The sequence below is a fragment of the Gopherus evgoodei genome, unplaced genomic scaffold, assembly GCF_007399415.2.
Source record: "Gopherus evgoodei ecotype Sinaloan lineage unplaced genomic scaffold, rGopEvg1_v1.p scaffold_31_arrow_ctg1, whole genome shotgun sequence".
Taxonomy (NCBI): Eukaryota; Metazoa; Chordata; order Testudines; family Testudinidae; genus Gopherus; species Gopherus evgoodei.
Window position 1 is genome coordinate 4,436,170 of NW_022059983.1, and position 27,439 is coordinate 4,463,608.

At 48.3% G+C, this 27,439-nt stretch overlaps 1 protein-coding gene across 4 annotated transcripts; it reads left to right on the forward strand.

Annotated features, from left to right (window-relative positions):
* The first annotated feature begins 685 nt into the window (after positions 1-685).
* Positions 686-23,468, forward strand: LOC115640454 (interferon-inducible GTPase 5-like). Of its 4 annotated transcripts, none has more exons than XM_030543201.1 (2): positions 686-879; positions 17,266-23,468. In XM_030543201.1, the coding sequence occupies exon 2, from the start codon at positions 17,307-17,309 to the stop codon at positions 18,498-18,500; it is 1,194 nt and encodes a 397-aa protein (XP_030399061.1). In that variant the 5' UTR covers positions 686-879; positions 17,266-17,306; the 3' UTR covers positions 18,501-23,468. The 4 variants fall into 4 exon arrangements, with proteins under 4 accessions (XP_030399061.1, XP_030399063.1, XP_030399065.1 ...); XM_030543203.1 differs by lacking the exon at positions 686-879 and adding an exon at positions 3,518-3,558; XM_030543205.1 differs by lacking the exon at positions 686-879 and adding an exon at positions 4,528-4,904.
* Positions 23,469-27,439: the final 3,971 nt, after the last annotated feature.

A 27,439-nucleotide genomic window follows, 5' to 3' on the forward strand; every position in this document is an offset into this window, starting at 1 on the left:
CAGTAATACACCCCCCGCACTGCTCAGAAGCCTGGCCAGTGTCAGCTCATTATTCCCACTGCATCCTGGGAACGTGGACCTGCACCAGCCTTTGCGACCCGAGCTGAGCTCTCCCAGGCACTTCAACCAAAACGCAGTTTTAGGTAAAATACAAAACAGATTTTACATCTTCTGCTAATGCCCCAAGGGGACACTCGACACAGAGACCTGAGGCCAACTATCGCTGCTGCTCTAGTGGAGCTGGTTGGTTCTCTGCTCTAACCATTAGACTGTGCTCCCCTTCCAGAGCTGGGGATGGAACCTAGGGGCCATGACTCTGAGTCGCTGCTTTTCACCTCTCTCCCTGCACTGGCCAGTTCTGAACTGCAAGAAGCCCGGAGACTCCCTGCATGGCAGGAGGATGGACTCTGAGTTGCGCTGGTGGAAGCAATTCCCCTGGGCAGGGCCAGCTGCGGGCGCTTGCAGCCAGGGTCTGGCCGGGCTCGCTGGCTCATAGATTGATTAGATCCTGGATCTTTCTACCTATCGTGACTGAGAAGAAAAACAGGACTTGGAAACCAGTGAGACTGAATTTCCTTGAAACCATGTGGGAAACTGGAAGCTGAAGGCATGAAGCCAGTAGCATCCACTTTAAGGACCATGTGACATCTGCTGGCACCGCCCTCTGGGTCTGCCAGTGAGATCTCGGGGAGGCTGACTGGGAAAGTAAAAGCATAGACCAGCCTCCTATAAAGGTGAGAGTCCCTGCTCTGGTGTGCACAGAGCCTCACAGCAAAGGGATCCTTTCCAGAGAGCCCAGGCTGCTGCCCACGGAGCTGAGCTGAGCTGAGCTCTGCCCAGGCGAACGGCTCCTCAGCTTCCCACAGGCCCAGCGAGCAGGTAACTCGCCCCGTCGGATGGGGCAGAGGAGGCACAAATGGGAGCAGGGGTCGTGCGGTGAGAGCCCCCCAGATCCCCGGGCGAACTGGGCTCCTCCAGGTTTCCTGCAGCCCCCGGCAAGGTGCCAATCTAGGGACAAAGAATATCAATCACCCACAGGCTGGGGGAGGGGGAAGCTGCAGCGTCTGTAACCAATTGGGGGGGGAGTTCTGCTTTCCAGAGGGGGACCCTGGCGAGCTGCAGCTCTGAGAAGGTCCCAGGTGTCCTGTGGAACCAGCTGCCTGTGAGCTCGCCCCTGCCCCCTCCCCCGGGGATGCTGTGGCTAAGCGGGCGAGCGCGACCCTGGGCTGGGGAGACTGGTGAATAGCGAGTAGGAGCCGGGAGGTGGGATCCCCTCCGGATAGTGGGCAGACCCTGACTGGAGACTGCGCCCAGCTCTGGGGAGGAGGCGAAAAATGAAACTATTCCCAGGTGCCCCTTGAAGCCAGAACAAAGCTGCCCAGCTGTGACCATCTCCAAGCCTGGCATTTTGTGCAAATTACTTCATGGGCTAATTTGCAGACAGCCAGAAACTGCAGCGTCTGACCCACAGCTGGGTCCACGGGCAGCAGAGGGGAGGGAGCAGGTCATGCAGCTGCTGAGAACTGGGCAGCGCTACGGCTGGGGCAGGAGGTGGCCAGGTAGATGGGGGATACTGCCGCACCTCTGAGGTGGATGGATTCAGGGGTGCTGAAAGCTGTTGGGGGTGCAAGAGGTTGGGTGCTGGGACAGAGATCGGGGGAATGTGGGGAGGTAACGTGTGGGAGGAGAAGTGGGGGTGTCTGGGGCAGTAGCTTGGACACTGCTGGGGGAAGAGGGAACTCTGGCAATTTAGGGTCTGTTGGGGAGTGGGCAGTGATGAGCTGTGAAAATATTAGCAACAGGTTCCCTCCTCACTACATGAGGGAGTCGTGCCCCCCCAGGGGGTCATGCCCCATCCAACCCCCCATGTTCCTTGACACCCTCCCCAGGACCCCTGACCCATCCCCCTGCTTCCCTGTCCCCTGACTGCCCCTTGCCACCTCATCCAACCCCTCCTCTCATTCTTGATGGCCCTCCAGGACCCCTGCCCCATCCAACCACCCCTTCTCTCTGTCTCTGACTGCCCCCACCACCTCATCCAACCCCTGCTCCTTCCTGACTGCCCCCCGGGACTCTTGCCCCCATTCAATCCCTCTGTTCCCTGCCCTCTGACCAACCTGACCCCTATCCATTCCCCACAACCCACCGAACACCCCCTCCCTGCCCCCTTACCACACTGTGTGGGGCCGGGACCAGGTCCGCTCCGCCGGGACCGCGACCAGTGCCGCGGGTCCCTAGCTGGGCCAGGTCGGAGCCGCTCGACCGGAACCAGCCCGAGCAGGGGGTGCTTGGCTGGGACTGGGCTGGGGCGCTCGACCGGGGCCAGGGGGAGCCGCTCAAGTGGAGCCGGACTGGGCCCCCTCCGCCCGGCTTACTTGTCTGCTCCTTGATTCAGGTTTCCCGTGAACATTTGACTCGCAGGAAGCAGGGGAGGGGAAGGAGAAGGAGGGTGGAGCGTTCGGGGGAGAGAGGGAGGTGAGCTGGGGCCGGGCCGGGTGCAGTGATTTCCCTACACTCCCCCTGAATTTCCCCACCCCCCCCCCCCCCCCCCGTTTTGTGAGCTAGTTACATACCAATTCAGTGACTGTTTGGAAATCTGAATTTAAACTGAAACATTAATACACACTTTAAAAGCTTATACAGTGTATTGTAAAATACGTGTATCTGAAAAAGTATAATAGATTTGAAAAGTATGAACATAGACTAGCTTCCTTGCTTCCTTATACAGCTGTCGTTTTTTATGATGTCGGTGCATTCATTTCAGTGATGTTGGCCAACCTAATCATTTCAAATGATGATTTGTAAGCAAAGTCTAAATGAGCTCTCCCTGACAGCTAGTGATGAGCTGGGGCTGTGGGGAAAGGCTTCAGGGCCAGATTGTATTTACATTCACACCTAATCTACCTAGGTATCCAGCAAACAGAGCTGTGTTGTCCAAGTGATAGATTTTGGCTGGGGCTGGGTTACAAACCACTTGAATGTGGGGGGTAATGGGGGATGAAATGTTGTTTTTGTTGCATGAGTAAAGGGCAGTAGAACTGTAGCCTGTGATGATTTGAAGGCATCAAGAGAGAGGGTGGGGACCTGTCCCTCTCCACTGTTTAAAGACAGAGCTGATTAGGCTCCATAGAGAGTCTTTTGTTCTGTTAAGTGACCACTGCAGCTGAAATCACTGACAATCAGGTCTAAGTGCTTAGTCCTGTTGTAGGGACAGTGTTCCTGTGGGACAGTGTTTTTGTGGAAGAGACAGCCCAAGCTGTGCTAGCAGCGAGCGAGGTTCCCCCACTGAGAGCTCAGCTGAAATCACTGAGAGCTGGTGGAACCTCAAGAGACCAACTCGCAGAGGTCACCGTGGCAGGTGGCAGCAGAAGGTGACTGCGCAGGGCTATTGGCAACAGAGCGGTGGAGTGAACAGTGGCACAACGAACAGACGTGGCCAGAGCGAACAGTGAGCAGCTGGAGGAACAAGCCAGATGCCTTCTTGCCCCCCACCTGGAAGGTGTACTCACGTGAAAGCACCTCTGAACTCTGAGTCTCCACTGACCAAGGACAACACCGGTGAGTGGAGTGCGGTGGAAGGAAAAGTGAGGGGCATGTTAAATTAAAATTTGTTTGTTGAACTATATTTTAGTCACTTTGCTCCAGAATGCTAGATTTGTGACTGGGAATGGAAACTTATATAAATATGTTTCTTAGTAGGCCAAGATTTTTAAAATGCATTATTTGCCAAGGTTGTTATCTCACATTGTTGCTATCTTGAGAGGTCATTATACTGGGGAGTTTCTGTACTAAACATTTTTATTATTATAATTAATTTTTACACAAGAATGGTATACTGGGTCAGACCAATGGTCCATATAGCCCAGTACCTTGTCTTACAACAGTGGTCAAGGCCAGGTGCTTCAGAGGGAAAAGACGGTTACTCACCTTTGTAACTGTTGTTCTTCGAGATGTGTTGCTCATATCCATTCCAGTTAGGTGCGCACGCGCCACGTGCACGTTCTTCGGAAGATTTTTACCCTAGCAACACTCGGTGGGTCGGCTGGGCGCCTCCTGGAGTGGGGCCGCTATGGCACCGGATATATACCCCTGCCGACCCAGCCACCCTTCAGTTCCTTCTTGCCGGCTACTCCGACAGTGGGGAAGGAGGGCAGGTTTGGAATGGATTTGAGCAACACATCTTGAAGAACAACAGTTACAAAGGTGAGTAACCATCTTTTCTTCTTCGAGTGCTTGCTCATATCCATTCCAGTTAGGTGATTCCCAAGCTTTACCTAGGCAGTGGGGTCGGAGCGAGACGTTGCGGAATGTAAGACCGCTGAGCCAAAGGCGGCATCATCTCTGGACTGCTGGACCAATGCGTAGTGTGATACAAAGGTGTGGATGGAAGACCAGGTAGCCGCGCGATGTATTTCCTGGATGGGAACACGGGCCAGGAAAGTGGCAGATGAGGCTTGAGCCCGAGTAGAATGGGCAGTGAGATGGCCAGTTGGAACATGAGCCAAGTCATAGCATGTCCTGATACAGGATGTCACCCAAGATTAAATCTGTTGGGAAGAGACTGGCATGCCCTTCATGCGCTCAGCCACAGCTACAAATAGCTGAGGCGAATGTCGGAAGGGTTAGGTTCTCTCGATATAAAAGGCGAGAGTCCTGCGGACATCCAGAGTATGCAGCTGTTGATCCCGACGCGATGAGTGCAGCTTCGGGAAAAAGACTGGTAGAAAGATGTCCTGATTAACATGGAAGGCAGAGACCACCGTAGGGAGGAATGCCGGGTGCAGTCACAGCTGTACCTTGTCCTTGTGGAATACTGTATACGAGGGATCCACAATCAAAGCTCGAAGTTCCGAGACTCACCTAGCCGAGGTGATAGCGACGAGGAAGGCTGTCTTCCAGGAGAGGTACAGCAGTGAGCATGTGGCTAAAGGCTCAAAGGGGGGACCCATGAGCCTAGCTAATACAAGGTTTAGATCCCAGGTAGGGGTTGAGTGCTTGACCTGAGGGCAGAGCTGCTCCAAGCCTTTGAGAAACGTGGAAACTATGGGGTAAGAAAAGATTGAACTGCCAGTTTCCCCAGGGTGGAAGGTGGAAATAGCTGCAAGATGCATCTTTATAGAGGAGATCGCCAGGCCTGCTCCTTGAGGGACCATAAATAGTCCAAGATAATGGGGAATGATACACTTTCGGGGATAAAGTCCTACTCTCTGGCCCCTGTCCGAGAGCAGACTGTCTGCACCCCAAATTCATCCCCAGCCCTGCCCCACCCCAGAGCCCACACCCCCAGCCAGAGCTTTCAGCCCTCCGCACCCTCAACCCTCTGCCCCAGCCCTGAGCCCCTCCACCACCCGAAACACCTTATCCCCAGTCCCAGCCAGAGCACTCACCCCCACACCCCAACTCTCTGCCCCAGCACTGAGCCCCTCCCACACCCCAAGCCCCTCATCTCCAGCCCCTGACAGAGCCCTCATCCCCCCACACCCTGACTCTCTGTCTGATCCCTGAGCCCCTCCAACACCCCAAACACCTCATCCCCAATCTCAGCCAGACCCCTCACCCCCAACACTCCTACTCTCACCCTGAGCCCCTCCCACACCTCAAACCCCTCATCCCCAGCCCCCGACAGAACCCTCATCCCCCTACACCCTGAGCCTCTGCCCGAGCCCTGATCCCCTCCAACACCCCAAGCTCCTCATCCCCAGTCCCAGCCAGAGCACTCATCCCCCCACACCCTGACCCTCTGCTCCAGCCCTGAATCCCTCCAGCACCCCAAACCCCTCATCTCCAGCCCCAGACAGAGCCCTCACCCCTACTCTCACCCTGAGCCCTTCCCACACACCAAACTGCTCATCTGCAGCCACAGCCCACAGCCCTCACCCCTGCACCCCATCCCTCCACACTCCTCCCATCCCCAAACTCCCTCCCAGAGGCTGCACCCCAATCCCCTGCCCCAGACTAGGGCCTGCACCCCAGACCTCCTCCCTCACCCAAACTCCCTCCCAGAGCCTTGGGCAGGTGGGGAGGGGGTGGAGTTTGGGTGGAGGTGGGTTCTGGGCACCACCAAAATTTCTACAAACCTGCCACCCCTGATCCTGCCCTGCAGACCTGAACTCCCAGCATTCTCAGGACACTTGCTAATCCCTAGTGACCACTGCTGATATCCAGCACCTCCCTTCTCTCTTAACCTCTGAGTCCCTCTCTGGATTGGAATTGGACTGGAACCAAAGATCATCTTGTAAGCAACATTACCAGCCCAAGCAGTCAAAAATCATGAGTTGACCTCCCAAAATCTGGCTTTGCCGCCACCACTTCATTCTTTGGTGGCAATTCGGTGGCAGGCCCTTCCCTCTGAGAGGGACTGAGGGACCCACCGCCAAATTGCTGCTGAAGAACCAGCCCTGGGGGAGGGCGCAATTTATATTCTTGCCTCGGGCACAAAAAATGCCTAGTTACGGCTCTGCTCCCACTCTGTGAGAGTGAGGGATTGTTTTCCAGGATAAGTTATAGATCATTGATGAGGCGCTGGAGAGGTTTTAGCTGGGGGCTGTACATGATGGCCAGTGATGTTCTGTTATTTTCCCTGTTGGGTCTGTCCTGTAGTAGGTGACTTCTGGGTACCTGTCTTGCTCTGTCAATCTGTTTCCTCGCTTCCCCAGGTGGGTTTTATAGTTGTAAGAATGCTTGATAAAGATCTTGTAGGTCTCTGTCTGAGGGTTTGGAGCAAATGTGGTTGTATCTTAGGGCTCGGCTGTAGACAATGGATCGTGTGATGTGTTCTGCATGGAAGCTGGAGGCATGTAGGTAAGTATAGCGGTCAGTCAGGTTGCTGGTATAGGGTGGTGTTTATGTGACCATCACTTATTTGCACTGTAGTGTCCAGGAAGTGGATCTCCTGTGTGGACTGGTCCAGGCTGAGGTTGATGGTGGGGTGGAAATTGTTGAAATACTGGTGGAATTCCTCAAGGGCCTCCTTTCCGTGGGTCCATATGATGAAGATGTCATCAATGTAGTGCAAGTAGAGGAGGGGCACTAGGGGATGACAGCTAAGGAAGCTAATTAACAAATTCTAAGGACGAGTAGGAGAGAAAACAGCAGAATATACAATGGACAGCAAGAAGGCAAACTTCAGCAAACTCAGAGCATTGGTGGGTAGGATCCTGTGGGAGCAAGTCTGAGGGGGGAAAGAGTTGGCAGGTTTTTTAAGAGTCATAATTAAGGGCAGAAGAGCAAACTATACAAATGTGTAGGAGAGATGGGAAGTTGGGTAAGAGACCCCCCCTCACTGGCTTAACCAGATTTTCAATGACCTCAAAGGAGCAACACAAAAAACATTTAATTAGAGAATGAGCGTTAGCTCAAGTTTGGTTAAGAACACAATATGTGGGTGTTGTGATGAAAGGCCCTGACTAGCTAATGGGAGCAAGGGCTTGAAAATAATGAGTTCTGAGGCCTAAAGGAATGAAGTCTGGGTCAAAGAGTAAGTGACTGCAGATGTTTTTCAATTAGAAAAAAAAAGAATCTCTCTGAAAAGAAGCCAACATGGACCCCCTCCACCCCCCACCCCACATACCATTATCTCCTATGTCAGGGGTGGCCAGCCTGAGCCGGAGAAGGAGCCAGAATTTACCAATGTACATTGCCAAAGAGCCACAGTTGTATGTCAGCGGCCTCCCATCAGTTTCCCTGCCCGCACCCAGCACCTCCAGCCCACCAGCAGCCCCACCGATCAGTGCCTCCCCCTCCCTTCCTGCACCTCCGGATCAGCTGGTTCATGACCTGCAGGAGGCTCTGCGGTGGAGGGGAGGAGTGAGGGCATGGCACACTCAGGGGAGGGGATAGGAAGGGGTGGAGTGGGGGCAGAGCCTGTGACAGAGCCAGGGGTTGAGCAGTGAGGCTCCCCCGGCACACTGGAAAGTTGGCACCTGTAGCTCCAGCGCTGGTGTTGGTGCCTATACAAGGTGCCACATATGAACTTCTTAAGAGCCACACGTGGCTCCGGAACCACAGGTTGGCGACCCCTGTCTTATGTGAACCCAGATGCAAGGAAAAAGGTGCTGGTCAGTGGGGAGGAGAGGATGAGATCAGGAAGAAAGGCGCTGGGAAGAAAAGAATTTGTAAATCTTCTCTGGATTAAGACTGGAAATAAGGGCGAATGATCTCAGACTGGTCGTTAGCTGGAGTCAGTAATTGGCAATGACATCCCTTGTTTGTTAAAGGGTATAAAAAGTAAACTCTCAAAGGGGTCATTGCTAATACCTGGCTGACCACGCTGGAGCTGAAAAACTGGAGTAGAAGCAACCTTTGACTTAGCCCATTAGTAAGTATCTGGATCAAATGTTTATAAATGTTTTGTTACAGTTTGGATGTAGTAAGTTGCTTATTATTTAGGCTTTTTAGGCATATTTTGAACAATTGTGTAAATACCATTTGGCCTTTGGATTTAATAAAGGAATTTATGGTTCAATGAGTGTTTGATAGTTCCCCATATTAATAAATTCAAATATCACTAATAATTCCAAAAGACTGAAATGCAAAAGTCCTATGAAAAGTGGTCAAACTACAAAGGATGAATATAAAAAACCAACACAAACATGTAGGGACAAAATGAGAAAGGCCAAGACATAGAAATGGATTAAACTAGCTAGGGACAGAAAAGGGAACAAGAAAACCTTTTACAAATACATGAAAAGGAAGAGGAAGGCCGGGGACAGGCTAGGCCCATTACTCAACGAGGAGGGAAAGACAATCACAGGAAACAGCCGCGGCCGAAATGTTAAATGTCTTTTTTGTTTCAGTTTTCACCAGAAAAGTTAGCAGTGATCAAATGACTAACAGAGAGAACCAGAGGGGCTGGAACTACGGGTGCTGGGGCTGCTGCTGCACCCCCTGGCTTGAAGTGGATTCCATTATATCCAGGGTTTGCAGTTTGGTTTAATGGCTGTCAGCGCCTGCACTATACAAATTGTTCCAGCCCCCTCGCCCCCCAGAAAGAACCCCAGTGTAAATGGGGCAGGGGCTGAGGCTCAAATAGGAAAAGAACAAGTTAAGAATGACTTAGACAAGTTTGATGTCTTCACATCAGCAGCGCCTGATGAAATACATCCTAGAATACTCAAGGAACTGGCTGAAGGGGTCTCTGAGCCATTAGCGATTATCTCTGAGAACTTGTGTAGGATGGGAAAGATCAGCAACACTTGCACACACAGGCTCTTAATGCTCTTTATGCTTCACGCCGCTATCAAAGGGAAAACTGCCATTCCCTTAGCTCTAGTGTCGCTGCCATTCCACTCTCATTGCCTAGCGCTGGGAAGGGGCTGCGGCGAGAGGTTATGGGGCTGCGGTGAGAGGTTATGGGGCTGCAGCAAGTGATTAAGGAGGCTACGTTTGTTATGGCTGCTCAGCACTGCGGTTCCTGTGTCAGCTGCACAAGGAGGAAGGAAGCTCCCGATCCCGCAGACCTGGGTGTTATTCACAAGGAGCCCAAAGGCTCGGTTCGGTGGCAAAGGTGCTCGGGCAGGTTCACTGTCCACAAAGCACAGCACTAGTGCCCTGTCCAGTGGGTCACAGGGATACTAACACGTGTGCCCATCACAGGGTAAAGGCTCAGTCAGGGCACAAGAATAATGTCCCCTCAGCCAATACAAAGATGCCCCTCATAGGACTTCTTTTATATATGGATACAAACAAGTTACGTATCATACTCCAGATGTTGTTAATTACCACCCTGCTCCTTGTACCTGCTACTTCAAACAAAACCTCCTCACCCATTGTCTTGTCATCCAATCCTTATCTTACAAGGGGCCAATGCATTCTTGTACCCAGAGCCGGCCTTAGGATTTATGGGGCCCAGCGCAGTATTATTCAACTGGTGCCCCTGTGTCTGACTTGCTCTTAGCAGCACAAACACAAGCTCACAGTATTGGAAAACTTGCCACATGCACTTTATTAAAAACAGTTTCATTGTGCCTCCTTTGCCCCTAACTCCTGCACTTCCCTCCCACCTGCGCCCCCAACTCCAGGCCTGCACTGCCATTGTGCCCCACCACACCGCCCCCCTGCCCAGTACCCCTACCCCCCTAATACCCAGCAACCCCCATGACCAGTGGCCCCTCACCCAGAGATCTCCACCACAGATCCCTTTGCTCAGCAATCTCCCACCCACAGACACCCTCCCACTGCCCAGTGCCCCTCTCACAGACCCCCAACTGCCCAGCATCCCATATTCCTGAGGGAATTCAGCAACAAAACATTGCACAATATTTTAAAATTCTGCAAAAATTTGCAAATTTGGTCAGTAAATAAATGTGGAGGCTCCAGCATGACAGTGGCAAGCAGAAGTGGGAGCTCACTCTGCAGCCTTCCCCCTCCCCGTATAGGGACTCGGCAGTGAGATACCTGAGTCTGCAGGTCAAAAGGCCACAGGGAAGCATTTTACATGAGGGCTGGGATGTCAGCCATTATCCAAAATCCATTTCAATGACAAAAAAGAACTAGCTGATACCAATGGCTGAATCCAGCCCTCATCCAGGCCCTTGCCTGCCACCGCTCTGGACCATCAACTCCCTAAAGGCCTTTCATTCTCCCTGAAATAGAGCATTTCCCTCTCATCCTGACAAGTGAAGAGGTGCTTGGGATATGCAGTTCAATAAGAAAAGCAATTAGATTCAGGCATCAGGCTTTTTTCCTGCCCTGATTTACACACCTGAGTAGTAATACACTCAATAGCATTCATCACCATGCAATTTTGACAGGTTTCCACGCTCCTTTTCGGGATTATGTCCCGCCTTCCTACCCCGTTTCCATTGGCGTCGAAGTGTGGCGCCATCGGCCATTTTGAAAAAATGTATGTGTGTATGTGTTTGACTAAGGGAAGTGTTGTGTATGTTTGTGCTTGGATACATGGAGAGAAAAAGGTTGAAAGAAAAGTGTGAGAGAGTGTAAAGATGAAAAAAGAAAGTTTGAATAAGGTTTAGAGAAAAGAGGAAAGAAAGGTTATTGGATGTGATTGAGTAAGGAACAAGGAACTCCATAAAAACAGGTTTTACATAGTTATTTTAGGCTGGCATTTTATTTTACAACACTGCGTGTATGGGTCTTTAGATTATGTGAATTGTAAAATTAAAGAAACTAGCAGCAGTATGCGTATGGAGAGTGTGTTAAATATCATCATCACACTGGGATACGCGCTGCAGTGCCTCTGTTTAACCCAGGAACATTTAGCTCTAGGGGTAAAACTGGTGAACAAAGTGACAGAGGCCGAGAACCCAAATAGCATTTTAGATGAAATCATCAAACCGACAGATAAATGTTTAATGCAAAATGTTGAACATCTTCTTCGTTCAGCAAATTACAAAATCTTGCTAAGAAAAACACTAACAGTTAGAGCGTGTTTTTATGGACTTCCTTGCTACAATGTATCTTTTAGCTTGTTTTTGTTAATATTTCTGATAGGCCGTAAGATGGGGGGGAGATAATACCTCATAAAGTGGAAAAGTTCTTTCAAATAATAAAGGTTTGCCCATGCTAAAGCATAACAGCTTACACAGACAGGCTGCCTACAAAACCATTTGACTAAAAGAGTTATCAACATGCCCCCTAAAACTCAGGGCAGCTTTCTTACCCCCATGGCCTGATCTTTGTGGCTCTGGCTTTCTTAAAAAAAAGTTTGTCCTTGGTTTAGATTTTAAAAAACAGTTAAAAAACGAAGAAAAAAAGGGGGAAGGGTGGGAGGAGAAAAGTTTGTGTGTGTGTGTGTGTGTGTGTGTAGTGCGGGGGTTGAGGAAGGCTCCATCTCTCTGGTAAAAAACGGCTAACTTTTTTACATAATCTATTTTTTCTCGTGTTTTTTGTATAAATCCAAACTTTAAAAAGCAATCTGGGGGGGGGGGTTATGAAAACACATATGTAAACTCCCTTTAATTGCCAGTTTTCATATTCTTACCCTGTTGTTGTTTTGGTACTTTAAAAACACTATTTTTAAAAGAACAGGCTAGTATCTTAAGCTTTTTTAGTTCACAAAACTTCTACAAAATATCGCTAAGAGGGGCCTTGTTTTGTTACAGCTCAGGCAATACCGCTTTTCCATAATAAACTTTATAAAAACATAATGCTTCAAATATATGGTGAGGAAAATAAACTTCTCTCTAATCCACTGGATTACAAAATAAGGGGGATATAAACGAGCTGTTACTTAAAACTTGGGGTTTTCACTCTGGCGTGTTTTCTGCATGCTCTCTTTTTTTAATTAAAACATGCATGCAAAAATGTTAAATAAAGGGCTCTGTCTTCATATTTGCTTTGCTGCAAAAGTCTGCTGTCCTTACTAAAAAAAAAATGACCAGTGCTAGCCTAAACTTAGGGGAAAAACTTTTATAAACAGGCTTTCTGTGTTGTTAAGCCTGGGTTGTTTCTGCAGACTTACATGTTATTGAAACACCTATGCCTAAGGGACTAAATGAAGGTTATGGATCTTCAGGTAGGCTTGTCTTTTCAAGTGTTTATTCCTTTCTAAATCTTTCACCTCTCTTTGTTAAAAAGTGAGAAAAGAAACAAACTTCTCTCTAATCCAATGGTTAACAAAATAAGGAGTATATAAACCATCTGTTACTAAAAACCTGGGGCGCTTCTGCCTGCTTTTTTACATTTTAATGAAACACTTATGCCAAGGGGGCTAAATAAAAAAAAGTGTCTTTAGGTGGCCTGTTTTTCAAAGGGATCTTCTTCCTTTCTAATCCACTACCTTCCAAAGGCTGTTTCAAGTGGTTCTCACTAAGAACCTTGGGGGGAAACTTTTTCTTAGTAAGGGTTTTGCGGGTTTAGATCTGGGGTGCTTCTGCATGCTCTTTTTTTATTGAAACACCCCTACAAATAAAGGAATGTGTCTTCAGGTAGGTTTGTTATTTCATGTGTTTATTTAATATGTTAAAAAGAGGGGGTTTAAGACATTCTTTCAAAAAACACATTTTAAAATGGTTTATAGTATGTGTTGTTCAGCTTTTGTTACAGGGTCCTGGTTGTTTAGGTTAGAGCAGAGCAGGGCTTTGCTGCAGCTTCACAGTTTTTACTGAAAAATAACCAGTGCTAGTCTAAAACCTAGGGGGTGGGGCAACTTTTTTTGTCACTATACATTACTTTTATAACCCTAGACTGTTTCTGCCTGCTCTTTTTTTTATTAAAACACCTATACCAAAGAACTGTGTCTTCATTTAGGCATGTCTTTTCACGTGTTTATTTCTTTCCAAGACTTTTACCTCTCTTTGTTAAAAAGTGGGAGAAGAAGCAATTTCTTTCCCTCTAATCCAGTGGTTTACAAAATAAGAGGAATATAAACTGTCTGTTACTAAAAACCTGGGGTTTAAGCCTAGGGTGCTTCTGCTTGCTCTTTTTTTATTACAACACATACAGAAAGGATGTGTTTAAGGTTTGTCTTTTCAAGTCATTATCCCTTTGCAAAACTGAATGTAACTTTAACGTGTGTAAGCAGAGTCAGGATGAGCTCTACCCTGACATCTGGTGGTGAATTATGGGGAGTGTGGAAAGGAATTTTAGGTATTTGCATTGGCACACCCACCCCATCTAGCATAGCCCAGGGCAGCCTGAGATGGTTATTTTGACAGCTCTGGGATCTCCAATTTCTTTGTTATTGAGGCAGGAGGAATAAAGTGTTGCCACCCTGATTATGTGAATGACGAACTATGAGACTGCTTTATGACAGAGAAGTCTCAATATCAATTAAGTAGCACTTGCTAGACAAGGGACATGGGTGCCAAAACTTATTGAAATGAGAGAGGTTGGGGACTGGTGTGTGTACCTGATGGCATGGGCCTCTTTTGAGGGTCTGGAACACCAACTGCAGCACCTTCTTTCTCGACTGTTGAAGAGTAGAGCTAATTTTAATTCCATGAGGAGTCCATCTAGAGGCTGCTGAGCTGAATTCATGTTGGGCCAATGGTGCACCACTGGGGCTCCCCTACTACAAGCTGAAATCACTAAAAGAGCTAAGCTTACTGAGCTGCGATCACTGAGTGCTGGGTTAACTAGTGGGGGAGCCTGAAGATCTATCGCTAAGCGGCTGGCAGAGCGGAGCAGTTTGCAGCATGTTGGAGCAGCCCACGGAACAAAGAGCAGAGTGGTTTGCAGGGATGGCTGGAGGATTGGCACAGCTGGTGGAGTGGAGCTGGTCGTGATGAAGGCTGCAGCAGAACTCCATGGAGAGGCGGAGCAATTGGCCCTGGCCCATGTAAGGTGCCCCTTAACACCCTGTGTGGGCCTACCCCCCTATTTCCACTAAGGCTTGGGGGATAAAACTCTGCAGATAAACTTTTGAACTCTGGGATGGTATTGACCAGAGACTTTTGGGTTGTTGGACTTTGGGATGACTGGACTTAAGACCCTAAGGGGGAAAGGACATTGCCAAACGTACTTGGAGGTAAGTTTTTGCTTATGGTTTGTGTTATAATCCTGTTTGTGGTGTTTCTCCAATGTGAAGCTGCATAGTTTCCCTCCTTTATTAAAAAGATTTTGCTACACTCAGACTCCATGCTTGCGAGAGGGGAAGTATTGCCTCTTAGAGGCGCCCGGGGGTGGTGATGTGTAAGTGTCCCAGGTCACTGGGTGGGGGCTCGAGTTGGTTATGCATTGTGTTATTGTTATTGTTTTTAAAGGCTTTTTTCTTAACCTACATTGGTATTAAGTATCAGAGGGGTAGCCGTGTTAGTCTGGATCTGTAAAAGCATCAAAGAATCCTGTGGCACCTTATAGACTAACAGACGTTTTGGAGCATGAGCTTTCGTGGGTGAATACCCACTTCCTCAGATGCATCTGAGGAAGTGGGTATTCACCCACGAAAGCTCATGCTCCAAAACGTCTGTTAGTCTATAAGGTGCCACAGGATTCTTTGATGCTTTTACATTGGTATTGAATAGTTTAAATGCATTTTTATCCTGTGCTTACCAAACAGGCTTTGCCTTAGTCAATTCCCTTTTTAAACCTAGTTTTTAATGTTTTTAAATGTTTTTTCTTAACCCACCCTAATATTTAATACACCTTTTACATTTATCTCAAAATTTTCTGTTCTTAGCCTACCAAACTAAGCCTTTACCATCATCTCTCCTTACTCAAACTCACTAAAAACCTCTCTTCTTTCAAACTAACTAACCCTTTAAAAAAAAAATCTATTCTTTCATAACCTGCTTTTACCAGCCTCTATTCTTCAATAACTTACCTCTCTGCTTTCAAATTTCCTTTTTTTCTCTACACCTTACTCAAATTTTCTTTTCTCGTCTTTACACTCTTCTTTCAACCTTTTTCTCTCCATTTACCCAAGCACAAACATACACAATACTTCCCCTAGTCAAACACGTACACACACACATTTTTTCAAAATGGCTGTCAGCGCCATACTTCGGCGCCAACGGAAATGGGATGGGAAGGCGGGACATAAGCCTAAAAGGGGCGTGGAAACCTGTCAAAATTGCATAGTGATGAATACTAACAAGTGTATTACTACTACTCCCCCATCCTCACAGCTCAGGGAGGGGTGCTGGGATCTGGGAGGTCTGTGTAGTAGGGTCTTCTGTGAATCCCTTTTTAGGCTCCTGACTCTCGCCAGGCATTGCATGAGCCTGGGCAGCTGACTGGGGCTGTGAATTCACAGGGTGGCAGATCACATCAAAGTTAGGTGCTGCAATGGTGAGCCTTGCAATGCCTAACTTCCCCCTTGTGAATCCTGCCCTTTGTGCACATTCTTTGCAAATAATCAGGATTGCAACAAAGAAATACATGATTCCTACATCAAGTTCTCCTGCTAATGGAAACAGCCAGCAAGATCCCAAATATTGGCAAAACTGCTTGGGACAAATGGGGTAGGAAGTGCATACTGGCAATCCACATTAACTGTGGAGTTACAAACAACATCTCCTTCAGGCAGAGTAACCGGCGTTCTGACATTTACTCTGGGGGAGTGATGACAATGCCACCATTATGGTAGTAGCAAGTTTTGTTTCTTTTGACAGGACGATTAAACTTTGATTTTAAAGAAATGTTGTAAAAGTGATAAGAAACAGAGACATTAAACTTATAAAGTGTTGGAACTTTTTGTGGAGGTTGGGTGCAGAGCAACTTCATATGAACAGAAAAAAACTTTTTAGAATGTTAACTGATTGAGGTGATTCCTTTACTGAAAAATAAACTTCTGGGGTCTGATTTTTGGTTCACACATGCTCTACATTAGATAATGAGGCCAAGAATGATTAGAGCTAGGTCTCCCTTTTACTTAATTTTTTAATAAAATAACTTATCAATGAATGGCAGCTAAAGCTGGTAGGTTTTGTTTGTTTGTTTGTTTTTTACCAAAAAATGGGTTTCATTTTTCTTTTCTTGAGTCACAGTTCAGGCTGTGTTTCGTGCATTGTGGTCTTTGTTCAGAGATGGTATTGATGTATCAATATACATAATGGGATGTAAGTTTAATAGCATGTGCTCTGTTCCGCACAGATCATGGACTATTATCTGTGTTATTTCCTGTGTTTGGGGGTTTTGTGCTCTGTCTGGGGGCCACCTGAACTTCCAGCAAAGTTTCTGGCTGGATTAATATCATGATAATGTGCAATGAAAAGCATTTTAGGCCTTTACTACACATTTTTAAGGTCCCTATGACATATTTAAATGTTCAGAGGCTGATCTTTTCCACTACATCTGGTTTTTCACCCCCTCAGGAAATTAAGAATAGTACATGATTACCAAATAAAAGCAATAATCTACCTTCTGTACATGTCTCTGTGGAGTCTTTCAAAGCCATTGCTGTAGGGTGATATGATAATTGCTGTGAAGCGCCATTCCACTGGAGATCTTTGGTAGATCATTTCCCTGCAGCTCAACTGGGGTGGAGGGAAAAGATCCAGGCATGAGTCGGCAGGTTCACTGCAGTTCACCAGCTCAGCATGCTAGGGACAAGCTGCAATGTGTGTATGGGAATGTTTTGAAAATACAGTGTACTGAGCAGGTAGTTTGGAACTGAACTTTGGCTGTTGATTTTCGCCTCTTTAATTTAATCAAGCATCCCAGAGCATCTGCTATTCCTAAAGGTTGGGTGTTTGCTTCTAGGAAAATCAGCCTGTGTTAAACTTTATTACAACCTCATATGGTTAAAATTGATGTCAAAATGAACCTTTCCCCCAACCAGAGGCAGGTCCTGAAGGAAAGGGGTTGATCTGATTTATCCTGATAAAAATAAATCACTGGAATTTTTCTTTTCCTTTTTCTAAGATCTGTGGTAAGAGCAACTGAGCCACCACCAAAGGGTTGCCATGGCTGGTAGACTCTCCAGAGCAGAAATTGAAGAACTGAAGGCCATTGTTGTGAGTGGAAACCTCACGGCAGCAGCCGCTAAACTTCAGGAGAAGCTGGAATCATTAGAAAACACCCCACTGGACATCGCCATCACAGGAGAGTCAGGTGCAGGGAAATCATCCCTCGTCAACGCCATCCGGGGCCTGCATGATGATGATGAAGGGGCTGCTAAGACTGGGGTGAAACAAACAACAATGAAGCGAAAGGCTTATCCACACCCCAGATTCCCAAATGTGACAATATGGGACCTGCCAGGAATTGGGACACCGAACTTTCAGGCAGACAATTACCTTAATCAGGTACAATTCAACAACTATGACTTCTTCATTATCGTCACTGCTACGCGCTTCACTTCCCACGACACCACCCTGGCCCGTGCCATTCACAGGCTGGGGAAGAGGTTTTACTACGTGCGCTGCAAAGTGGATATTGACTTGAAGGCTGAACAAAGGAAAAGGAATTTCAACAGGGAGAGAACCCTGCAGGAGATCAGGGAGGACTGCGTAGAGAAGCTGAGAGAAGCAGGCGAGGCCTCCCCGCGGGTTTTCCTCCTCTCCAACTGGGAATTGGACAACTATGATTTCCAGCTCCTGCAGAAGACCCTGAAGAATGAGCTGGATGATCAGAAGAGGCATGTTTTCATCCTGGCCATGCCCAACATCTCAGCAAAGATCCTGGAGAATAAAAAGGCTGAACTGCAGAAGCATATTTGGGAAGTGGCCCTGTTGTCATGTGCTATTGGTGCTGTTCCTGTTCCAGGCCTCTCTCTCATCTGTGATGTAGCCATCTTGGTTTTTCACATGAAGCGTTACTGCCTGGCCTTTGGCTTGGATGAAGAGTATCTCACTAGACTGGCTGAGCAGGTTGACAAGCCTGTTGCAGAGCTGAAATCTGCTATCAGAAACTCTGCACTGGCCTCAGCCATAAAAAAAGAGTTTGTACTGTCTCTGCTTTCCAGATCTCTATGTGGAGCACTGATGGTGGTGAAACTTTTTCTGGATTTTGCACCAGGCCTTGACTCCCTAGCAGGGGGAGGGATTTCTTTTGTGACCACATACTACATGCTGCAGAGATTTCTGGATGACGCTGCAGAAGATGCTCAGAATATTCTGACCAAGGCTTTTGAACCCAGAGCTGAAGAGTCCATATAACAGCACCAAGACCGCCTATGCATGCCCATAGAAAACCAGACACACCTGGCCCAGCCCTGTTAGAATCTCTAGATATGGGTGAGCCCAGCAAAAACAAACTAACACCTTAAACCAACAAACAGCAGTGAGACCGACCAAATCAGATCAGACAGGATTCTGGTGAATCAAAAGCTTGTCCCTTCCACCAACACTATGTCAGGTTAGATGGTTTCTTTTCAGGCAAAACTAACTGGAATGGAGCTGGTCTCTAAACCAGTCTATGAATCCAGGAGAAATGTTCTGAGAAGAAGACGATGCTCCAGTATCTCTGCTTGGCTCGCTTACCCTGGCCTCATGTGAAACAGAGTCTGTAAGAAACCCCTGTGAAGTCTGGTACAACTGCACCTTCTGGGCTGGATCCATGAAAAGGAGTTAGGTGTCGTTTTAACCCTCCAAGTCCAGCATGGGGCACCTGGGCATTCAGAAAAACGCCGCTCAGCTGCCACCTGACTCTGTAGGTGCCTAGAGTGCCTCGACAGCTACATTTCCACCAGTAAAGCCGCAAGGTGCCTACGTTTCTGCCAGTGAGCAGGGGCTCAGCTGCATGACACTAGGGAACCTGCCTCACACCAACACCCCAGAAGGTTCCATTCCCTTGTCTGTCTGACCTGCAGGGCCTGATCCAGGAGTGTTCTCAGGACACACCTAACCCCACACAAAATGGATGGAGGGGGAGATGGTTGTCAGAATCCAGGACCCGCAGCAGAGCAAGTCTCATGGTAACATAATGAGCACGGTCAGCCTGTAGCAGGATGCGTAAATGGCTACACAACATGATTGGCTGGAAGAGTCAACAGAGCAGCTCTTGAGTCCAGCAGCAGGTCAGCAGCTGCTCAGCGCATTCACCCGCAGCTGAGATAGCTCCTGCTCATTCCAAGCCTTGCTCCTGCCTTGGATTCAGCCTTGCCTCACGCCAGGTAACCTGGTTCTGACCCTCGGCTCCAATTCCTGACTTCAGCTGTGACCCTGGGCTCTGGCACCTGCCCTCTGACTCCTGCCCTGAGCCTGAGCTCGGATTCCTGGCTACTGATGCCTGCTCCAACCACTGGGCCTGATCCTGCTCTGCTAGGTCCGGCCACCCATCTTCCAGTCACTGACAGTGGCGGTGCCTCTCTAACAGTTTAGTGCTTCAAGCACTCTCCTGGGGTGGGAAAATCCAAGCTGAAATCCTTTCTCACATGGGGGAATTGACGGTGTACTAGATGGCTTAAAATACTTTGATGAAATGACATTAAATTGAGAAGAAAAGTCAGCTAGAAGTTGGTAATGTTTTCGGCAAAACACTGTGAACATTATGCCAGGATTTGCCGAGGGGTGATCCTGTTAGGGAAATAAAGGGGCTGCATTCGTATTGACTTTTTTAATTAGCGATAAAATTAGGAAGTAAGATAATATTTGCCATCAAGCATGCTCATGTTACCACAAATAAGTGAAATACCCCTGAGGTGGGAGAGGCAGGAAGTAAAGGGGGACGAAACTGAAAAATGTCTGATAAGAACAGTTAGTCACAATTAAATAATCAGAAATGTAGCTGCTGGACCAATGAGGCACAGGCCACACACGGCCACACACAGAGATCCTGCCACAATTGTAAAATAAGGAGACCAGGATGTCAGTTTATCGAGCTGTCCCAGCCTGCTGGAGAACAACAGTTCAAGTCACTCCATGGTCCTGCAAAGTGGATTGTTCCAACATGTTTAAAGAGCATCAAAGAATGTGGCGAGACTTTGTGTAAAACTCCATTTGAAATTAAACTGGTCATTTCAGCAGCCAGCAAAGTGCCGAGGGCAAACTGCAGCTTGGCCAACATAGGATGCAGTGGTGATCAAAGTGCATTGCAAGAAGGGCCCTTGGAAAGCAATCTGTGAAAGGAGGTTACTGAGCAGAGCTGAGCAGCAGGTGTTCACTGGCTGTCCCGAGATGGCCGTACTCCTGGCTATGGCCTAACTTGTCCTACACAACCTGCTGTCACACCAGGAGTTTTGCACAAAAGAGACTGGAATTTTCAAGACCTCCATGTAAGAACTCACAAGATATACCTGAGGCTGGGTGGCGAGAAGGACACGAGTCTCATTTTGGTTGGACATTTCCAGTCTTCATCACAAGCATGGGTCACCGTTTGATTGGTCCATGCCAGCTTCTCTCAGAGAAAGAACCAAGCTGAACTCACAGCAGAAAGGGGATAAAATGGCCTGTCTCCTTCAGCACCTCACTTCCTGAAAGCCAAAAAAAGAACAAGACTGGAATTTTGAATCGGCCACTTGGGAATCCTCACTCCTGGTGACATTAAGGACCCCTCATTTAGGCACCTTTAACTCTCTCTCTCTCTTTTCCAGAGTTATAGTTTGTGCCCTTGTTTTGATAAAGTTTGTTGTAAAACAGCTTTTAAATAGAACAAGTTACAATTCCTAAACACTGTACATCCCCAGTAGTTAACGGCTGCAGACTGCCTGTCCAGTTCTAGGTGTATACAGACATAACATAAGACTTTGTGTGAAAGCCTCTTGAACTGCATGCAGCCTGTCATAAAAATATAGATGTTCCTGTTAGGTGGTTAGGGGTGTTTATCAGATCCTGAATATAACTGGTGCGAGGATTGGTTAAAAGGGGTAACTACAACAGACCCATTGGGAAGGAGACTATGGTGGGTTGGCATGTGAGGAATTGCTCACGTTGTTTTATGCATTAGCCTAGAATTGTTTTCAGATGTTGAGTCAAGCAACAGTGGAGATTTTAACTAGTGGGCTTGAATGTTTTCCTTCTGCTTTAAGGGACTCAGTCAAAATTCCAAGCAGTCACCTTCACAGGATAATTATTGAACGGGGATTTTAGCTGTATACAGACAGAAAAATAAGACTACGTGTGAAAGTCTCCTGAACTACATGCAGCCTGTCATAAAAATATGGAGTTCTTGTTAGGTGGTTAGGGGTGTTTAGCAGTTTACCAGATTCTAAGCTAATATAACTGGTGTGAGTATTGGTTAAAAGGGGTAACTGCAACAGATCCACTGGGAAGGGGACCTTGGGGGATTGGCATGTGAGTAAATTTTCTTATGCAATGGTGCACCACCTTGTTACACAGGAGGGCCACATAAACCTAAGCACAACTTTGTGTGTGCCAAACAGATTCTACATACTTTAATAAGATTTAAAGTCACTTGTATTGATTGATATTTTTAGGTCAGCTTATTTCATATGCATTTATCTAGAAACAGCCTATGTACAGCATTGTCTATTTACACACTTGTGTAAACTAAAATGACGGAAACATGATGCTAAAAGGCCATTGAATTGGCCCTTAGTATATTGTGCTGAAGCAGGCTCTGGGCCCTATGAAATGCTCTGGTGGGCCCTGTACAGCTCAGGAGCCATAGGTTGGGCACCCTTCTGCATGAGCCTGGAATTGTTTTGCATTGTTGAGTCAAGTACAACTGGAGAATTTTACTAATGGGCTTGAGTGCGGTTCCTTCTGCTTTAAGGGGTTTGGTCAAAATTCCAAACAAAGTGAAAGGATAATTGTTGAATAGGAATTTCGCTGCTTTCTGCTATGGATGTGTTATGTGATTCTTAAAACCTGGATGGTTCCGTTTTTCCCATTTCTCTCAGTCCAATCATAAACCAGTGCTTCTGTGCATTCTTTTATATTATATGCTCTTGGCTGCTGTTGATAAGGGTAGCCAATAAAAGTGTAAATCAAATCTGAGTCCTTTCCTTTCGTTAAGAGGTGAATATCCAAAGACCCCTAAGGCAGGTGATTTGGGTAATCAGCTGAGCAATTAACTTAACCAATGTTTTATTTGATACCTTCCTTTCTTACGTGTTCCAGGACACCCTCTGTGCATTACCCTGACTGGCCACCAGGTGCCAGCACAATAGGGTGCTGAGCCCAGCCTGGGGCCAGGAAATGTTACCTCATTAGCAATAATTAGTGATCAAGGTGCAGGGGGTGTATCCCACACGCTGAGGCTGAGAAGGGCAGAGTCTGCTGGGCATTCCTGAACTGGCTCTGCACTTACAGACCTGCCCTGTCTCCCTGCACAGACTCCCTCCCTCAGACAGCCCATGGGGCAGCCTGGGCTGAGCTGGGGTTTGTGCAAAGCCACCCGGTGCTGACTGACCCCTGGGCCGAGCAGACGTCGTGACTGGGCTGTGGAGGCCCTGATGAGCTGCAGGGGCAGCCAAAAACAGAGCCAGCTCCTCTCCCATCCTGGCCAGAGCCCACTGGGGTGACACATCGGGGTTCCCAGACCCAGCCACGGCTGGGCATCCTCCCCTCCCTGTCTCTCCAGGGCCAACCACGTCCACCCCTGGAACAACCCAGCCACCCCCTCAGCCCCTGGCAAACAGCCAAGCTGCCCCCTCCTCCCTCCAGTGGGTCAAATCTCCTGTCCCATTCCTCCCCTCCCCCTCCCTGCCTTATCCAGACACGTGCTAGCTCAGCGCCATGCCAAGGGTCCTTGCACCCTGCCCTAGTTGCTAAGCCAGGCGAGTTAGTGATGGGCGCAGGCACAGCCATGCTGTGAGCTACCTGTCCCCCTTCCTGGGTGAACGTCTCTCCCAGGGATGTTATTTCTGTCACACAGAATTTACATTGATTCCTTTAGCTCTAGCCCTGCGGCTCTGGCTGCTCGGAGCCTCTGGTCAGGCTCTTCTGCTGTTGTTCCCCACATCCAAGTGCCACCTGTGTAACCTTACAACACACTCTAGCAGAGGTGGGCAAACTACGGCCCGCGGGACCGTCCTGTCCGGATGCTGAGTTCCCGACCGGGGAGGCTCGCCCCCAGCCCTTTCCCCGCAGTGCCCGCTCTCCTGCAGCCATGCCGCCGTGCGGGCAGTGCTTTGGGCAGCAGGGTTGTGCGCTCCTGCAGGGCAGCACGGCAGCGTGTTTAGGTCTGGCCAGGCGGCGCAGCTGCCAGACATGCTGCTCTGAGTGGCATGGTAAGGGTGTGGGGGATCCCGGGGGCAGTCAGGGGGCGGTTGGATGGGGCGGAGCTTTGAGGGGGGCGCTCAGGGGATAGGGAATGGGGAGTTGGATAGGCATGGGAGTCCTGGGAGGCCTGTCAGGGGGTAGGGGTGTGGATAGGGGTCGGGGCAGTCAGGGAGCAGGGGGTTTGAATAGGGGGTGGGGTCCCAGGGGGTTGGATAAGGGACGAGGGGTCCCAGGAGGGGTCAGTTAGGGGTCAAGGAGAGGTGGGGTTGGATGGGTCAGTGGGTTCTGAGGCGGCTGTCAGGGGGCAGGAAGTGGGAGGGGGCAGCTAGGGGGTGGGGGGCCAGGCTGTTTGGGGAGGCACAGCCTTCCCTACCCGGTGCTCCGTACAGTTTCACAACCCCAGTGTGGCCCTTGAGCTAAAATGTTTGCCCACCCCTGCACTATAGCATGTGCTCCAGTGAAACACCTGCGGTGCTGAGCACCACACAAGCAGCAGGCTGCAGAAACAGGGTGTGTGGGACTTGTGGTCCATTTTCCTGAGGGCACCTGCCAGACCCCTGCTGGTGCACCCAGCCTGGAATAATATCTGGTATGAGCCATGCTACCCAGCATTCCTCCCCTTGGAAGTCAGGGGAAATGTTCCCCTATTACCTACTGAATTTTGGGGTCTGTATCAGGTGAAGGGTCCCCTCTTCCTTTTCACTGCCCAACGGCTGCACCCACTCCGCTGGTTCTTCGGCCAGCTCTGTGGTTCCCAGAGCACCAGGCCCATCCAGCTGCTGTTTATTAGGGGGAGGGGAACGTTCCTAGGGGTGTGAATTGCAGGGTTTTTAGGCTCCATCAGCTCTATTCTGTGCTCTGCTGAGAGTGTCCCAGACCTGAGGGATGGCCTTAGATTCCTCCTCAATTGTCGTAGCCTCTCCCCTTCCAGCGAGCACACCCTCTTGTCAAGACCAAGGGCTTTGTCCTACATCAAGGATGGGCAAACTTTTTGGATCGAGGGCCACATCTGGGTATGGGAATTGTATGGTGGGCCATGAATGCTCATGAAATTGTGTGTTGGGTTGAGGGAGGGCTCCAGCTGGGGGTGTGGGCTCTGGGGAGGGGATAGGGATGAGGGTTTGGGGGTTCAGAAGGGTGCTCTGGGCTGGGACCAAGGGGTTTGAAGGGTGGGAGGGGGATCAGGGCTGAGGCAGGGGTTTGGGGTACAGGAGGGAGTCGGGGGTGCAGGCTTCGAGTGGCACTTACTTCAAGCAGCTCCTAGAAACAGCAGCATGTCCCCGCTCCAGGCCCAGCTCCTACGTGGAGGAGCGGCCAGGCGGCTCTGTGTGCTGCCCTGTCTGCAGATGCCGTCCTTGCAGCTCCCACTGGCTGCAGTTCCTGGACAATGGGAGTTGTGGGGAGTGGCACTTGGTTGGGGGCAGTGGGTGGAGCCCCTGGCTGCCCCTACACATAGGAGCCAGAGGGGGGATTTGCCGCTGCTTCTGGGATCCATGCAGAGTAGAGCAAGACCCCCAGCTGGAGCATTGGAGCAGGGCAAGCCCCAAACCCCACTTCTTAGCAGGAGATCAAGCACCAGATTAAAACTTCTGGAGGCCGGATGTGGCCCCTGGGCCCTAGTTTGCCCATCTCTGTCCTACATGCTCCTGTGCTCCTTTCCCAGGGTGATCTGATATATCTGTAAGGGCAGAGTGCTAGTCTGTGTGTCATTGGCGAGCTGGGGCATCATTCAAATAGGGCACAGTAAGGTTGTGTTGCACAGGTGGTGTGGATCTTAGCTCTTTACTTCCTGGATTTCAGAGGTCAAAATTTAGCCGCTCTCCGCATTCTGGAAGGGCAGAGGGTAGCTCTGGGGAACTTTAACTTGGTGCTAACAAAGATTTGGGGCTGTGGAATTTCCTTTTTTAGCATCCCCACATTTCGCACCCCAGCTCTCTCCATCCACTGCCTCTGGCTCCTTGGCAATGACGCCGGGCCACAGAACACACTTGCTTCACTGCCCTGATGTAAGTGTCTTATAATGTAGTTTTTAATTCTTTAATGATCTGTTGAGATTTACAATCCTACACCACCTGCAAACAAGCTTGAAATTTACTCCCTGCTCATTCCGATGGAGAGTCGTTATCTTCATGTACAGAGAAGGCCCAGAGTTAAAGCAGATCCCCAAACTGACTAGCATGTCAAAGGTTAGGGTTAGAGCAGAAGACGATTCAACCAGAAGCTCAGAAAAAAGATATGAATAAGTCTCTATAACAATTACTGTCCTGTTAGTCACATATTTGGAAGCCACATTAAATATTATTTAACAAGATCCGTTACTAATGATGTCTTGTAACACAGTGTAACAGGGGTCAGGACTGGTGGTTACCATGTTGTATGAAGCAACAGGACTCCTGGGTTCTATCTGTGACTGTGCCCCGACTTCCTGCATGACCTGCACCTCCAAAGGCCTCTGTTCCTTTGCACAGAAAACAAGGATGACCAGAAACAGATGAGTGTCCTGAGGCCTCCTCAGAAAGGCAGGTTTCAAAGCCCGTCACAAAGGCCTGGTCCACACTACACAGTTAAATCGATTTAAACAGTGTTAAATCGATTTAACTCTGTACCCGTCCACACTACAAGGTACTTTAAATCGATTTTAAGGGTTCTTAAAATCGATTTCTGTACTCCTCCCCAACGGGAGGAGTAACCCTAAAATCAATATTACTATATCGATTTAGGGTTAGTGTGGACGGAAATCGAAGTTATTGGTCTCATTCCTTTAATGTAGCTACCCAGAGTGCACCGCTCCGGAAATTGATGGTGGCCTAGGACCATGGATGCACACCACCGAATTAATGTGCCCTAGTGTGGACGCATAAAATCGATTTTATAATATCGGTTTTATAAAACCGGTTTTAGTAATTTCGATTTTATGCTGTAGTGTAGACATAGCCAAACACTCCTGGATGTGCTATACCTACAGAGTGCTGTCTTATTTCAATATCAATCGATTGTTACTGGAATTGGATGCCACAGGGTTGGTTTGTTTTTAATAATATTTATTTTTCTAACAACATGTCAAAGTCTGTCATGTCCTTCCCAACACCAATTCATAACGTTACCACAGATTTTAGGGCTATTTGATTTACTTTAAAAAGTAGCTTTTAGTTTCCTATATTTATGAATTGTTTTTATATATGTGTTGGTATGATCCTTAACAGGTGTAAGCGGGCATGGCTCCATGGACTGCCCTGATGCGCTGGGCCTTAAATTTTTCTCTGAAAAAGGCTCTTCTCCCTTCCCTGTTTGGTGTGTGGGCTACACTTTAAAAATGATTCCAGTATGAGAAGAAACATTTCCTCAGGGAAAAATTCTCTCAGCATTTTAGTTTACACAAGTGTGTAAATAGACAATGTTCTACATAGGCTGTTTCTAGCTAAATACATACGAAATAAGCTGACCTAAAAATATCAATCAATACAGGTGACTTTAAATCTTATTAAACCATGTAGAATCTGTTTGGCTCACGCAAGGTTGTGCTTCGGTTTATGTGGCCCTCCTGTGTAACAAGGTGGTGCACCATTGCATAAGAAAATTTACTCACATGCCAATCCCCCAAGGTCCCCTTCCCAGTGGATGTGTTGCAGTTACCCCTTTTAACCAATACTCACACCAGTTATATTAGCTGGTAAACTGGTAAATATTAGCTGGTATATTAGAATCTGATAAACTGGTAAACACTCCTAACCACCTAACAAGAACGCCTGTATTTTTATGACAGGCTGCATGCAGTTCAAGAGGCTTTCACACGTAGTCTTATTTTTATGTCTGTATACACCTAGAACTGGACAGGCAGTGTGCAGCCATTAACTACGGGGGATGTACAGTGTTTAGGAATTGTAACTTGTTCTATTTAACAGCTATTTTACAACAAACTTTATCAAAACAAGGGCACAAACTATAACTCTGGAAAAGAGAGAGCGAGACAG

What these genes read in the sequence shown, in the direction of transcription:
- LOC115640454 (XM_030543201.1), top strand. Translation starts at nt 17,307, where the DNA reads ATGGCTGGTAGACTCTCCAGAGCAGAAATTGAAGAACTGAAGGCCATT.